The following is an 18,069-nucleotide window of genomic DNA, read 5'->3' on the forward strand; positions in this document are numbered from 1 at the left end:
CACAGTGTCTTCGACCCTATATCTTCATGGCAGGAAGTGCCATGGTAGGTTAAATCCACAGCCACGATTAGCCATTTGGTTCAAACCTTTAAAGCTCTTTTAAACTAATAATTAGTCGAGGGACATAACTAAGGCTACTCACAATAGCCGGGTAATCGATCTTGGTTGTGCGTGATTAAGCTTGTATACCCCATTGAGGTCAATGGTCATCGACTTTTATACTGCCTACAGTGAGTGCAGCTGTACTACACGCTGCACGCTGTAGTCCATAACAGGACCAACGCAATATAAAATGGTCAAATTTTGAGTTCAAAGCGCACGGCCAATTTTCAAAGCGCATTCTAGCGACTATCATATCTGTTCAACACGTATTTCCAAGTTTATGAGACCAAATCTGGTTTCTTGAGAAAAAAAAATCATGACGGAGATATTCATCATTTTCTAACCCGGTATCAGAAGATTTTCGTCTGATATCAAAATCGTGCATAGCAATTCACGTATGTATCGATCCCGTGTATTCATTTTAGTGTCCTTCTGCACCAAATAATTATTAGCCAGGCGGTGTCGGTGTGTGGTGCATGGTAGTTTTCACAAGTTTCATATTGTAAGTACCAATTTTGTAAAGAGCAATGGTTTTTCAACGTATTACAATCATGAAATGAATTTATACAACAGTTCTTCAGAAAAGCAATAGCTTTCCCCTGTTCATTTTCACACATTGTGCAATGAACAAATAAAAAACTGTTATATCAATGTTACCTACTCGTGTAAGGGCGCACCATTAGATTTCCAGGGGGGCATGGGTTTTTGGAAAAAAAAACTTAGCCCACTAGTGAGACGGAAAAATAAATTTGCCTCACTGATGAGTAAAAAAAAAAATTTCCCCACCCAACTTTGTATAAAAATTTACATTAAAATTGAAAAAAAATACTTACTAGCGCCAAAGGCGGCGTAAAAAAAAAATTTGCTGCTCTCGAGTCGAAAAAAAAAAAAAATCCGCCGCCTTCAGCGGTGAAAAAAAAAAATTCTGCCCAAACTCCCATGCCCCCCCTGAGAATCTAATGGTGCGTCCCTAAGTTGTGTTCTCTTGGGGTGAATGCTGGCTACAGTGGGGCGCATGCTTTCAGATGTTGGTATAATTACAGGTGATCTCTGAAACACTAGAAGAATGTACTTGTGCAACTGATAAACAATAGAAAGGGAACAAATTGTTCTCAGTCATCCAGTTGTAGTAACATGAAATTTGGAATTAAATCAAAATACTGGACTTATTTTAGCAATGCTACATGTACATGTATGTTGCGTTTGATACCATCACACTTCATCAGGCAAGTGACCCACTGGCCTGGTCATGTGAGGCTATTTGAGGAGAGAGTAGAATCACCATCACTCAATAAACCACATATCTCATGCATGGGACAGAGCTATCAAACCGATCCCTAGCCGTCTGTCACATAACCAGTCCAGCGGGTCAGTTGCCTGACTAAGTGTGAGGGTATCACATGCAACATACATTGTGTAGCATTGCTAAAAATAGTAAGTCCAGTATTTTGATTTAATTCCAAATTTCAAATAGAAATGGAACTTCATCGTTCTCCATTTTTTTATTTGGCTAAAGAAATTTAATGTACCATTGTGAAATCACACATATAGTTCACTTTATAGAGTTTATAATAAATGTCACTGTATGCTAATGTTATTTCTTGTTTGATTTGTCAATTCATGATAGTTTGTGTTGCCTGAACAGTGAACAATGTTCAAAGAGATACTATCCAGACTAAACTGGTTCTATTTTTGAAAAATTGTGTTCCAATCGGCAAATTTGTGTGAAAGCAGGCAACCCGCTTATTTTGTTAAATCGGGCACGCTGAATTTGTATTTGTTATCTGCCAAGCGGTGTTTTAAGACCCTCAAAAGACTTGTAACTTTCAAACATGTCAAATTATTTGTCTGGCTCTACGGATCCCACAAATGTGTTATGCATGTACATTGTACAACCTATAGTTAAAGAGGTTACGGGGCACAAAAGATCAAAGTTCAATTTGCTTGTCGTACATAAGTCAAAAGTTGCTCCAATTTTTTGTAGCCTAAAGGCTACAGAAAAAGAACAGTTTGCACTATCTGCAATGTCTAGTTAGTACCTTACACAGCAAAGAGTCAGATGATTTGTAGGATTAAATGGCCTTTGTATATATTCATCATCTATCTTCTGAATTTCACATCGCAGGTAGTGAAAACTATTTGTTTCCTGAGTTCTGTGAACTTGAAAAATTTGCCTCCATATTTACGACAATCTGAGCAACATTGCAAATTGACCTTGAACCTCATAACTTAGTACGGGATGATATCAAAACTTCGCCCGGCCGTTGACCGCCGGTTCTGTCCAGTTTCCATTGTTTAGAATTGAAACCGGACGGAACTTGCGGTCAACGACTGGTTGAGTTTTGATTTCATCCCAAACTATATCATTATGAATTCGGCAGACGGCCGGATTCGGCTTTTGGTAAATTCATTTTATGCATGCATTATTTTTGAATTAGAGAACAAGGGATCAATGCTTTACCAATAGAGGGCAGCATACCGATTTTTGAACGGTTATCGCTGTTGACCATACTGCTATGCACCGTTAGCGAACCCTGTATGCTTCCCTCTTTTGATTACTTATTATGCTGTTATCATCTGATCTCCGTTAAAAAAATGATATGCTGCCCTCTATTATGTAGTATATGTACATCATTGATCCCTTGTTTTTTATATTCAAAAGTAATGCATGTCTGAAATGAATTTACCAAAAGCCGGATTCGGCCGTCTGCCGAATTCATAACGATATGTTCTATGCACATGTTACATTGTTGTGATGCTTAGGCCCAGATGAATAATTTGATGCTTTTGGAACATGTTTTTAATTTTGCCCCCTGTATGAGACTATATTTGAATTCAGCTTGCCTGAATTATTAACTTGACCAATTACAGGACTGGAATGATTCAGATTATCAACAAAGTGGGCATAGTCCCTTGAATTTTCATGAATCTTGGAAGGAATGATTTGGCCCAACTTGGGGAGCCAATTAACATCTCCACACATTATTTCCTTGGCCAAACCACATTCAAATGGATGTATAATTATGTAGTTGGAAAACAGGATAGACTTGATCATTTCTAGTAAATATGCCATTTGTTATGTCAAACTGTGGAATTTTATCTCTTTACTTGCCAACTAAGGTTTTAGCAGGAGTAAAGTTGACTAAACTGGGTAGGGTAAAGGTGACTAAACTAGGGTAAAGGTGACTCAACTAGGGTTAATGGTGACTAAACTAGGGTAAAGTTGACTAAACTAGGGTAAAGGTGACTATTGTATACTCTAGTATTTTGAGATATCCTGTGTATCTATACATCACACCGAATGAGGACAAAAAATATCACGACTTGGCTGGGATTGAACCCGGGTCACTTGATTACCAGTAATCAATTGACCAGGGTTCCATTCCTGCAGAGTCCCAATTTGTTTGCTCTCTCAGATTACCAGAGCTTCATACAGGCAAAAACCTTTTGTGTTTACTGGATATTTTGACCCCCCCCCCTTGCTTATCCTATGATGTTCGTGTAAGTGATGGTAGTAAAGTGATACCATGTGATGCCACAACATGATCACACAAAAGACACAATTAGTTCCATTCACAGGGTCACAGCTTTTTTTATTATTAAAATATGCATGACCACTGATGATCTATGACATCTAGAGTGCATATATCTGCTTACTTTTAATACAATTATGACACATTACCTTTTTTGTTTTATTTAGTTAAACCTTACATATATATACAGACAGTATGAGTCCCAGACTCATAAAATTTGAATGATTTACATGTACATACACTACAAATTAGATTTGTCACCATGACTTATTTAAATATAATCCAGTACTCATCAATGTGTGAATTAGTTCCTTACCATGATCAGATTTGTAGTCTTGGGCAATAACCACAATGCATTTATCTGTAGCAATGGGCAGTGATCCTTGGTAATTCCATTTCCTTAACTTGGGAGGGAATCAACCAGTCAGTTTCTTTTGTCATGAAAACATTTTCATAGCTCTATTCCTGAGGCGTATTTCATTTACAAGCATTTACAATGGAGGCAGCTCTGCATGTTTCAAATACAATATGAAAGGTATGTACATCCCGATGGTTTATTTAGTATCCAAAGTTGCTTTTGTCGACCCACATGTATATTCCATTTATTATGCAATTGTTTAATTCCATCCCCAACCAATACTTGTGTATTTTCTGTTTCAGATGTGTAAGTGCTTTCAGATCTTGTGTGGAACAATTCGCCCACTTCAATATAACCAAGGTTATAGCTAAAATAATAGTTTCTCGATCATGAGAGCTCAATAGGCACGCAATGACAATTGCGTCGGCGTACAATGCCTACCACACACGCTCTGCATTTCCTGCGTGCACAATCGATCGCGCTATTGCGTCATTCCAGTCAACTTGCGACATTACGCAGTGCACGCATTACATTCATACTCTCATGATCGAGAAACTATTATTTTAGCTATAACAAATTTCATTTGCCTACTCCATCACACAACAGGTCAAATTCACACAACAGATCAAATTCTCACTTCCCTTGCCAAATGAAAATGATACAAAAATCTCTTTCAAATACATGAAGTGCCTCTAATGCCAGATTAGATGCACAGAGTAACTGATTGTACAATGTATGTTATGATATAATGAAATCATAATATCCACCCATGGAACCAACATGACAGTAAATGTCATCAACATCTATCTGCCCATGACACAATATAATTTATGATATACAGAGCAAAATTTTAAAGAGACTTAGAAAGCTTCCAGGCTTGTTACTGCTTACAAAAAGCACTAACAAAATGAAGAATTTTGAAAGTAACCTTTATTCCCATGCAAGCCATGTCATTGGGGGTAATCTCAAGCCTACAAGAAAAGAAAATCCACATTGATTGAACCCTTTGTCATTTACAATTAAATACTTAAAATATAATTCTTTACATATATTATTATACTAATTTTACACCTGACCTCTAACTGCATGTGACCTTATCTCATGTCACCATGACATGGGGTCATTTAGTCACTGGGTTAAAGGTCAATGCATACTACACTGACATTTAGACAAGCTACATTTTATATAATTATTTGCACTATTGGGAAATGGCAGCAACATTGCACAGTTAAGGGATCGTCAAAGTGGACGAGTTCGTTTTTTAATCGCCTCACAAAGTACTCTACATAATACATGACAGTAGATTCCTTTTACCCCTTGCCTAGGCTCATTCTATGTTTCACCAAGTCGGCTTGTACGGGTAAAATAAACTGTCCATTAATTTGAACGGCAAGATTTGTTCATTAATTATTGGGTGAATCGGCGGTATGATATGGCCAATTACCATGCCCCAAGCCCATACCGTTATTTGTTGAGCACATGGTTATTTAGTATTTACTACATCATATTGATGATGAACCCTATAATGAATTTATCATATGACCAAGTCATTCGCAATACATTTTAACAATGTAATATTATATATTAAATTTATTTATCAAAAGCCAGTAATTTGATCTCTACATAAGAATTAATGTATAAGCCAAAAACATGTCCAACAGGTAGAGGAAATGAGCATACCTGCACAGTAAATGGACCCTTTTGATCTCTCCTCAGTGGTATGGTAAGTGTGATATTTAGATCAAACATTGTGTAGGGTTATACACTTCAGATTTCTCAAACTTGTTTACAATCTATTGTGATTCACTTTGAACTGTAACTCTCAATCAATGCATGATGTCTATTCTAGAATGTGTATTTTTTTAAACACAAGTTATACCCTGCACCTATAGCATTCAGACTTACACCTGTTTCACCTAAATGTTAAGGGAGCGCATTGCAATACTGCCTCATCTACACTTTGAGAAAAACATGGTTAAAGCTCATTAACTCATTAACTAAATAACTACATGATGAGGCATTATACTGGCTTATAACTTGTGTGTTAATTGGAAATGAGGCTTTGTGTTGGGGTGTATCGGCGTAGATCCCGGGAGGGATGATTCCTCCCCACTATTTTGATCAGGGGGTATGGTCCATAAAATCATTTCTGAAAATGATTGTACCATAATTGTACCAACGTTTAATTTAATGAGTCAGTGTTGCACTGAGCCCTCAATGCATGAAATACCACACACAAATTGATTCAATTATCATACACACACAATGAAATATCCTTAACTGGATTGATTTGGCTGCAAATCAGTCAGCCAGTCTGACATGTAAGTGACCATATACATAATTACCTTATACTGAACAGTATTGTTTACAAATTAGCCTTTAAAATACTTTATAGTAAATATCAAGTTCTGAACTATGGATTTTAATATAACAATAGGCAAGTAATTGTTGAGGAGTAATTACTGTGTAAGTGTGGTTGAATTTTGATTATAATTTCAAACATTTTGCTTCTTTTTAATTTCACTAATTCCATGTTTTCTACATAGGCTTCAACACTACATACAACTTTAAGCCCATTTTTGATTTTGTGTTAACTAAGAAAAGCGTGAACATTAACACAGTGGCGTGGAAATAAAACCACTTTACAATTCTGATAAAAGGAATACAAAAGTTATATATTGGTGTTCATATCACAGTCTACTTGGGGACATGTATGACAAGCTGCATTTAGTTTAGAATATCACTACTAAAAATCATGATGAAAATATTTAGACCTTTATACAAAAATAGCTTCAATATTCCACAAAAGAATTTAAAGTTAAGAGTTTAAATGCATATTCTTTCAGATTTGCTTCACATAAAAAGCACTAACATTTAAATAGTTAGTAAGTTTTTGTGCGAACTGTTCTAATTAATAAAGTACTTCTCACACTTAACAAATATTGTATCATAAACTGCTGCTGCTTTTCAAGAGACCTCTCACAAAAATGTTGCAATACTTTCGAAACTGAACATGAATCAACTGGGCCTGCCCAAGTTTCAGTCTAAATGTATGATCAACATATTTTCTACATCTTTTAAATAAACTTGGAACAAGAATTCACACCACAGTGGCATAAAGGCCTTTAATTTTGTAATATCACTCATATCTTACAAACACATTAGTAAACTAAATACCTTGGATGGGCACCTAGAATGCTATTGTTTGGATATAGACTAAGGTTAGTAACGTTCACATTTGAATCTATCATTTCTGGGAGTGAACAATATTTCCTTGCTTGTTGTGATGTCAAACGTAACACTTGGTCCAATTTAATTTTTCACTTCTCACGCCCATTTACATGACAAAAGGCATATTTTTCAAAGACTGACAGATTTGGCCATTTTTTGCACTGCCTACTACTACCAGCACCCCATAGAAGTGTGACAGTGTTCTTTGTTGGTGCACTTAATGTTATTCAGTCATTTTTGAAATTCTACCTTTATCATTCAAATGGCTATAACTTAGATTAAATCTAAGTAAGTATTAGATTAAATCTAAGTAAGTATCAAGAATGTGCCAAATAAATTATTTGCTGTTACTTGCTGTGTCTCTATCGTTTGTGTGCAGTTCAATTAAATTCATACCTATGGTATGCATAATAATGTATACCTTTACAACCTCACATTGAAAAAAAAGGGAAAATTGACAAACTATATATCTACTGAGTTGTTTCATGTCTGAGTATGTTAATTGGCTGAGATTGGGCTGGATATTATAAAAGTATACTTATCTGATTTCTAATTCACATTAATAATTATTCACATCAAGTACAACTCAAAAATAAACTCTTAACATGTACTACATGTAACTTATTACTTTCTTTTTGTAGAGATGGATATGCAATATTTGCAAGTGTCGGACAAATGTATAGTTTGATCAGCTCGTAATCGGTGGGCCTTATATATCGTCAAAGATTAATATCAATATATTTCATTTTGAGAACTGTCTTATGACAACTCGCCAGAAGTATCACAATTATCATTTAAGTCCTATACTTTGTCTATACTTTATTTAACACACATAATATAGACCAGACAGGTCAACAATATTTCTCTTAACCTGGATCTACTTTTCTGTGTAGTGGTCAAAACCTAACAATTCCCACCGATTACGAGCTGATCAAATTATAACATTACACATTGGTATTGATAGGCTAATACCCCAACTAATTTAACATTGAGCAGAAGTAAAATGTACTTTGCATACTGTAGATTACCCTAAACCGTGTCACATCTATATTATGCAGTTTCATTCCCCAGCTGGATTTACACAGTATTCAACCCAATTAGCACCCTCTTTGGACCTGCCTACATTGACTCTGACAAAGTACCCCTCCCCTTTATTATGTTTTGTATGTGTATCATATATTCTTAAGCAAGACAAAACTCTTAAGCAAAATCAAAATGAAATGATCCTTATTCAAAGTGTCAATGATTTTGACCATTGTGTGAATTCTGTTAACTTATATTGCACCAATTTTACTGAAAATTCCACCTAATAGCTTCAATTACATACGGTATCTTCATGGGGGTGCCAATTTGGTCAAAACAGTACTTAAATATATTTCGAAAGGAAATTATCAAGAACTTTCTCCAGTAATTTCTCAAATTTTCCCAGTGAATATCAAAAGTGACAAATACCATGCTTACATTATGTATTACGTCACTGAACTTGACATGTAGAGAGTGTTTGCATTCAGGTGGATTACATCATGCAAGTACCCATGAGTCATCAATTTAATGTTTGAAAGGTTACAAAAAAAAAACTTTTTCAAATATAAAGGGGCCAGGGCTGGAAAATGTGTAATTCCTAGAAGATAAGTCAAATTTCACTCCAATATACGAACATTTCTTATAATTTCTTAGGGAAGCAAAGATTCCTTCAAATCCCAACATTTCCCTGGAATAAGCTTCCTTGATTTCACACTATCACTGATTTGTTGAATGACTATGCCCTAAAATTCACCCAATTCAGATTTGTGTGTTTTTGTATATATTATGTGCTAATAAAATAATGTGATAATAAAATAATACAAGTGATTAATGTGAAAGTAATCTGATTATGACAAAATCTCAGTGATAATTAACATGAAGGTGAAATAAAAATGGAAGTGACGCTTAAAAACAAAACAAAAAAGAAAACCAAAAAACATAGCTAACTAGCATAAACACAGCCAGTAGATGCTGGAGATGGTCATTTTCACACTTCTTTAATTTTGAACTACTATGGTCATATTGACCTATTATGGTTGTTGATTATTTGGGGCAGCATGAAAATCTCTGATTTCATGTACCCTATTATGACTTTATCAGACAGATCACATTATGTAATAGAAATTATATTATTTATGTAACACTTTAATTCTGAACAAAACATTTACATTTCTCACTTTTGCTCAGTTTTGAATGAACAAATTGCAAAGACAAATGGCATTGTTTCTGATCAATATGAATACACCATGGCAGTATTGAGCCAGCAACTTTGAAGGTGTGAATGAACTTGCTTTGATCTGAATACTCAAAGTGACCAAAGCAAGTATGACAGTGATGCATTTATAAATTTTATTGATCAAAATTACAATTGTCATGACAATTTAAGGTCACTAATCATTGTATTATATCAGTACGACAGTGTAAGTAGATTTAAATATTTATAATCTTCATGATCGAATGAATTCTTATATATGCTTCTAATATGAGGATTAGCTAGAGTACAAGGATAATTCTTTTGTCGTTTACTTTGCATGTGTTTGATCTTGAGGAGCCTCTATCTGTGAAACCAGTTTACATTGACATACAACCACACATACAAGTTTCATGAAAGTTTATTGCATGGTTAGCATTTGCACAGTGTACTTGAAATGCTCTGGAAGTGCCCTTTTTGTTTGAATACAATAAATTGTGACCTGGCCCTCACCAGGTCATATTTTAGTTTAAAAGTATTGCATAGCATTTTACGGGTTCAAGTGACCTATAAACAGAGGATATATTTTTATATTGTAAAAACTGTTATACAACTTCAAAATTGCATATACATGTAACACAATTCTGTAAAAATGTGTAGCATTTTGCTATGCAATACCAGCTAAATAAAATATGACCTGGCCCTTGCTCATATTTGCTATTGCACACACAAATTTCTTCCATATCAATGGAAATATATAATAATTCATTGCAATAAATATGTTCTTTACATTGTGTATTAGAAACCGCTTGTTTCATTATGAGAATACTAAATATACTCAGTTGACCTAACATTGTTGTGCTGTTTTTTAAAGGAAAAATTCACATTTACATCACACCTCGGACTAGCTGCAGTGTTGTCTTTTAAAATGAACCCTACATTATCACAATACAATGTAGTATAATTGAAACAACTATAAAACCACAATAACATATAAAATACTCAAATCTTACAGGATGAAAGATAGATCTACAACTCTTGGTAACTCAAACCATTGCACCTTAATTGCGTCCAAAATCATAGAAGTACAGCGAGTGATTGACTGGTTATGGTTTGGTACTGTCATGTGCAATACCTACAGAGATTAGATCCTAAGAGTACCAACTTAAAATTCCCCTCTGTGTGTAACGCTACGATAAATCTGCCATTTGCTTTCTTGCTCATGGAGGGCAAATAGCGTACCGCTACTGTTTATCAGATAAAGCCCGAAATGGAGCAATAATTGGCATTATTAGTAAGCTTGAGTATTACAAAGGTTTGTGAATGCAGGGCTTTAATAGTGTGCATTTTTGGCACCATGTGTTACATGCAGTTGAACATATACATTGGTTCACTTCAAGTTGGGTAGTGATGTTAATGGTTTTTCGCGGTTGCACAGCAAGCCGCCCTTGTATGCATTTGTGTACACTCTGCACATTTTACTTTATGTGCGTGATTCAATACTGTGGCCAGCAATACACACATGTACGTCACTACTGAACTTGAGGTGAACCAATTATAGAATGCAAAACACTACAGACCTTAACTCAAAGTTTGCCAGGTGCATTGCGAAATAATTAGGAGGTATAGTATCTTGCCCTCCATGAGCGACACCAAACACTGTGGAGTCGGTACTCTTTAGTTCTACCTCTTTGGCAGTTACATACATCTCCAGGGACTAAAAGTTTACATGCCTGACCTGGACTGCTAACACACCTGTATTTCTTGTGTGATCAGTGATACTAGCTAGTTATCAGTGCTACCAAACATTGCTAAACAATGAAAGAACATAATTGAAAAGAATGAAATGAAATAACTTGGCATCTGCATTGGTGATGAAATCACTTTAATCCCATGTGAAAACATATGTTCTGATACAGTGCCTGTAGATAGGTAGATTACAAAGAACAGATAAAATTATTTCCAGTATTCATGCTTTACATATCAACAAAGCCTCAAAATATACAGCTTATAGCATTCAACAAGGCAGTTAAATTACTAACTCAATTTAGTACACACTGATTTTGTTTTTTAAACAAAATCATACAAGTTCAAATAAATTAAATAAATTAATGATATATTCAGATTGATTTTTAAAGCAAAGAGAGCTTATTTCAATAAAAGAACTGAATCGATCTAGTTCTTTACATAAATAATTACAACATAAAAAAAACAGTCATTGATTTTGCACAGAAAATGACCACTATTTCCCAAATAGAAGTATGATCATAGTAACAATATAATGTTAGTGTTCACACAGAAATTATCATTCTGCACAGGTTCTAGTGTGCTAATAATGTGGTCCTACAAAATGTCAACTATACCCCTATCACCTCATCCTACGGGTCCATTACTTATCAGGTGAAGATGATCATGAATGAAATGTAGTCATTGTTACAATGATTTCATGCATTAATTTATGACTAACCAAATCAAATATACCTACAAGTATGTGCCTTACGATCAAAACTTGAATCATTACTCACATGATGATGATGCTGCATCGGTCAACAACTGCCAGGTCACACAATAATAATTTCAAGATCATGACAATGATAATGAAATCATGACAATGAAATATCTGTGACCCTGGCCTGTACAGTCTATATTCATGTTCATGTGGTATTAAGATGGAAACTTGGTGACACATATTTATTATATTTTGAGTACCTACTATAGTCTATATCACTACCTCCAATCAGTGGCAGTAGCTTTGAAGTTCAGCCTGTGCTGCGTTAACTTTGTGTTGTTTCTTGCGTATATATGCGCCACATTGATCATGCGCATAAAAGTATGTACATGCACCAAGTAATGCTATACTAACTCAGAACACACCAAACTTCAAAGCTAGTGCCGCTGACTGGTAGTAGATATTTAGACTATATCCACCCTCATCATCAGCATCTCTTGTTCCACAACCTACATGTACATTTATAACCTTTATATGCTCTGCAATCAAGCGCCGTAACTTTCAGACATTTTGTGAAAAGTATTAATGTACATTTTTGCAAGATACCAAAAACTTTGAAACAATTTGAAATGACATTTATATTTCAGAATTTTATGGTATTTTGCAAATAATTACAATTTGATGACAACAGTACAGGCCAACTTCTCCATATTGAATTAGAATACCAGTCTTATTATTATTAGACTTCAAATGCTACAAAATGTATTAACTCAGTTCTAAAAATGTGTGAATACTGTATGAGTTGAATGTTATGAAACTAATTTTAGATACAGCTAAAAAGAAAATGCAAACTCTTTTGTAATTGTTTCCTATTTAATTTAGGGATACCACATAGCCTCATCTTAGGCACATTAAGTTATTTTTGATACAGCTGTCATCAAAATGTAATTGAAATTACTGAAAATAAATATGTGCCTTTCTTTTACTTGTTAATTAATTTTAAGCTGACAATCAGTCCACAAAACTCATAGTGCCATTGTGAAATGTAACAAACATATTTTGTACAGATTTCATGTTTGGCAGATCCTCCTGCTAGTGGCTATTTGTGTTGGTAAGAGAGAAAACACAGTAATTAGGTCACTGAAGTAGGGACATTTTCACTGTCTGAATGCGCTATTCCAGTTGAACTCCATATACCCCATGGAAGACATGACCTTAATCTCACATACAGCGTAGTGTGGTGTGAATTTCAAATGGACTTACCTAAGTGGGTGTGTGACTCCATATAAAATCTACACCCACTATGTGGGAGATTAAGTTCATGTCTCCCACAGGGGTGTATGGATTGAAACTGGAATAGCTAGCCTATTGAGGTAGAACTACTTCTGAGGTGATCTGCCTAACTTGCTCACCTTTCACCATCTCAGTGCTCCTTTCTTTTCCCATTTCCAAACAGGCCTTTAAAATAATATTGTGAATGCCCAGGTCTTTAATACTGCTCACAACCACAAACCTCAATCTAAGACAAAGAAATTGAACATTTCTTTTGGCTGTTCTTTTAAAAGAATATTTTAAACAAAATGGGCAAGAAAACGAACTTATCTCACTTGATTGTGCCACAGATAAATAAAACAAATTATAGACAGCTGAATGCGACTGGTTAAACATAACATCCCACGAGTTCAATTACTGCAGTTTTCCCCAGTACAACACCCACACACCACACTTTGATAGCATGCAAAAGGTTGCCATATGGTTTACAAGAAAGCTGAAGTTTGAGCCATTGATTAAATAAATAAATGAAAATAACCTAAAATTATAAGGGAAGTCTGCCAAATAACAATGTCACATTGTTCAACTTCTTCGGAAAGTGTTACATAAATATGTCATGTCTGATCTGCTTCCACAAAATGGGTGGCAAGTCCTTTTTGTAGATTTTTGAATAGCTTTGATCATGGCTTCTCATAAATTGTGCAGTTTTTGATGCCTGAACATTCATGCCTGTAGCTTTCTAAATGTCGAAAAATAATATTGTACATTAAGAACTTCATTCTGAATTGTGTAAGTATAATTTACACAATAATTTTAAACTTTATTATAAACAGACACCTGTGACATTTGATTAAATTATTGCTCTTGTAGGTTACATACAGCCAAAGTTTCATCTGAAAAATTTACTCTTTATGTTCTTCTCAGTGAAGCACGTATATCTCACAGGGCGTTTCCATGAAAAGCACATCACTGATAATACATAGAACAAAAAATTACGTCATTGATGACCTTTGAAAAGGAAAATAGGCAATTTTATGAATCAACTTCTTGATAACCTGTGATGTAACTGAGTACAATAACCCCAACATATATTAAACATACTAGTGATTCATTTGTAAGATTTCATTCATTCTCTAAACTACTGCTAACTGGGAGCTGTTTCATCAAAAAACATATTGTGACCAAACTGATCTTTTCTGCTTACTGATCAATATTTGAGCATTTAAGCAAATTGTTTTGTACATATTTCTGTACATTTAAGTGAAACCTTTCCAAAAACAGGAACTTATATTAAGAATTGTAATATAATTCTGGAATACCCTGTACACCTCTTACTCAATAACCCTAACCTTAATATACAGGGTATACATACAGGGTAAACCAGAATTATGCACATTGATACTGATATTTGATATTTGAAAAGAACCTTCAAAGTTCCTTCTGTGGTATATGTCTCCTTGTGTCATTCACAGTGCACAACATTCTTATTGCAATGGAAACATACCATAGAAGGCACTTTAAAAGATTCCAAAATTGTACATAATTGTGGTATGCCCAGTGTTTTATGGTTAGGGTTATATTTATGGTTAGGATTATATTTAGAGTTATGGTGGTGCATAGGGTATTCTACAATTATTTTCTGTCACCTTGAGTAATTCAAAATACATGAAATTCTTCTTGCAATGGAACAATAAATTTGGAGTTATACATGTGTAATGTGTTATAGCGTGACCAGCATAAGGTGCAACAAGACCCCATCCATTTATCTTTCTTATCTCATACACCCTGTATGTTCCATCTTTTCTTGAAAAACAATGCATTTTGGTACGGGTCAAGTTCAACCTTATTCGCCCTTTGCACAGATCCGGCATCTTGCTACCAAAACAAGGTTCTCCCTTCAAACGTATGCGCAAAACGTGCATTTTTATTTCTTGTGTTTTTCTAGCAACATGTCAAAGCGTACGCTGCAATTAAATCACGCGTCTGACAATATCACGCACACACAACAGTGTTTTGCGGGTAGAACCTCGCTTTGAGATGAACGTGCAAAGGATCAATACTGGACACACTAGATAGTTTTCAAACTTGGGCATACTAACATGGTTATCATCAACTTAGAACATGCTTCACATTGATACTGTGACTCAATCACACCTTTACAAGGGTTAACTTGAATACAGATTTAAACAAAATCACATATCACCAGTCATGATCTAATCATGTAATCTGGATTTGCACACACGCACATACACACTATACAATGACACACATAATGCAAATGCAGCTCAGCAAGTAAACATTATCAAAAACTTTTGACGCTAATTATTTTGAGAAACCAGCTGACATCAATGGGGTATCCTATCAAAAATACAGGGCGCTATCTATTTACACCAAACTACAACAACATGTTGTAGCGGTGTTTGTGTATACACACACTGAGCTGTTTGTAAGAAGAATTGCTTAAACATGAAAACAATACTTGTTCAACTAACACCAAAAAATAACATTGGCATAAAAATAATTTATATTTCTTTGGACACCCAAGAATATTGATAAATCAAATAAAATAGGTTGTCTTGGGTGATCCACACTTTGTACATGATTATTAAATAGACAATTCAATTTGTCTTTGTATATTTATAGCTGCTCACAGTCATTGTTTATTGTAGTACTGACTACAGGTTTTTATAGCTATCCACAGAAACACTAAAAAAACACGGTGTTGAGTTGATTGATATAATACATCACCAGTGGCACCAAATTAAACACAAAAAACTATTTGCACTATTGCACTTACAGATGATAAGCATGATGGTTCACATGCTTTAACATGATCATTTACACAACTTGAAGTTCACCATGTACAGTTTTCCTTTTTTTTCAACACTGTGAAAAAGAAAACCCTGTTTGTTGCTGTTGTACTGCACTATCGGATGTATCCATATCCATGGCTTCAAACTGTGTGTTTTCAAAAGTTTGCTGCGTTAAAGCGTGTTCACAGAACACATCATGCGATCGGCTGCTTCTATGAGATGGTGAGCCTTGAGTGTATGGCTCATGAGGCGGCGTCATGCTTCGCACCGGCGACTCGTCACCGAGAGTATACTGTGGAAGAACTGGGTGTTGCTGTGCCTGCTTATACTGAGTCCGCCGCGGTTCGGGGTGGAGGGCGACCTTCAAAACTGGCCTGCCTCTCCAGATGCATGCGTTGAAATTGCTGGCTGAGTTGCGACTGTTTCTGAAGTTGCTGACGTTTCTGCATGAGTCTCTGATGCATGAGATGTTGTTGTAGGCTACGTGCATTGCTAACGCTAGCGTTACGAGCTGCTTCTTCAAAGCTAGACTGGCCAACAAGACCTCCATGCCTTGGTGACACAGATGGTTCGGTGTGCCTGGTCTGTCTCATTGCAAGTAGACGAGTTTGCCTGGATATTGATTGCACCTGTAATGGAAATCTTCGCCATGTGGCATCTTCCTCTTCTGCATGCTGGCTTACTTGATAAGCTGGGAAAGTCACAACATCAGTGGACGAACTAGTAACATGAATTGAAGCCCCTGTAAAAGAGGTCTGATGTAATGGAAGCTGCTTAGGCCGACTAATAGGTCTACTGGTTACATCTATTGTATTTTGCTGCTCAAGTCTCAAATCAGTCACACCCACTGGTCGTGAATTATTCTTATTTGGTCGGAATGCGGGTGAACCGTGCGCAAGTAGTCCATCAGATGCCCTGCGACCTTCTCTGAAGCTGACAGGGGACTGGCTACTTGATCTTTCAATAGCAAATGGCGTTTGCGTAAATGGAACCATTTGTCTACCAGAGAGCATATGCTCCCGTGCAGCTGCTGTGATATCTGGAGAATTGCATGCAGAATGTGTTGTCAGTGCAGGGGGACTATCCATTGAAGAAGGACTATCCATTGAGGACTGTGCAAAGCTTTGTGCAATTTCCATTTCTTCTTGTGAGTCAAAAGAAGAAGATAAATCTTGTGGTTCAATACCAAAGTCACTTAATGAGGGCTCCATAGTAGGAATATCAAAACTGTCTTCAATATTATGCCCTCTACCAGGCATATAAGTGTCAGTTGGCGTCTTCTCATATTCCGACTCACTTTCTGGCAAGTCTGCCTCCACGCCCTCATCAATGGAGGTCACCACCATATGATTGGGTGATACCGACCTCATCTTGTGGAGACTCATCCTTGGCAACGGATCCAATAATGTGCCGCTAATAGTTTGCGGAACAGTTACAACATCGCCTTCATTAAACACACAGGAATTATGGGGTGACACAATTGTGTCTGTCTGTGGGGACATTAGATTTCCACTGTGCTTTCTTTGTATTATAGTTTGCACTGGTTCTGGCAGCACAGGAGTCTGTTGCGCTGGCTGCACTGGTCTAAACCCTAATATGGGTGAGGATGTCTGCGGTGATGATTGCACAATAGGTACATTACGCTGTTGCTGCACATTAACAACACACTGTTGTGGTAACATTTGATTACGATACAATGGCATGCTCTGCCACTGAGCTAGGTCTGCGATTCCTAGCATCTACACGTCCATCACCTGGGAAGCTATATCTGTGCAGCTTAAGTCTTTCAACCAATAAATAATAGATGGCTGTGAAGTGGTCATAAGCATCTCTCCTTAGTGACTGCAAACAAACAAACAAAAAATAAATGGTAATAAACATTTAAATCGGGTTTGCCTACACTTATTAGGTAGCATTTATACAAACAGGCATGCTTTAAACATTGTGCTTTGGACCTCAGGGTATCCCTCGGTTCCAAAGCACAACATTTAGATATTTCACAATATCTTCAAAACAACTAATGCACAGTAATTAACCTCTAACACACCTTACCTCCATAGTTCTCTGTTCATCAATGCCTAGACTCTGCATCCGTC

At 35.9% G+C, this 18,069-nt stretch overlaps 1 protein-coding gene across 1 annotated transcript in view; it reads right to left on the reverse strand.

Annotated features, from left to right (window-relative positions):
* Nucleotides 1–7,325: 7,325 nt before the first annotated feature.
* LOC140155048 (serine/threonine-protein kinase SIK1-like) overlaps nucleotides 7,326–18,069 on the reverse strand; it is a 43,125-nt gene continuing 32,381 nt past the window's right edge. Inside the window, 3 exon segments of the mRNA XM_072177731.1 lie at nucleotides 7,326–16,301; nucleotides 16,303–17,662; nucleotides 17,664–17,815. Of these exon segments, the coding sequence (XP_072033832.1) occupies nucleotides 16,041–16,301; nucleotides 16,303–17,662; nucleotides 17,664–17,815 (1,773 nt within the window). The 3' untranslated portion in view covers nucleotides 7,326–16,040.

This window comes from Amphiura filiformis, chromosome 6, assembly GCF_039555335.1.
Source record: "Amphiura filiformis chromosome 6, Afil_fr2py, whole genome shotgun sequence".
Classification (NCBI taxonomy): domain Eukaryota; kingdom Metazoa; phylum Echinodermata; class Ophiuroidea; order Amphilepidida; family Amphiuridae; genus Amphiura; species Amphiura filiformis.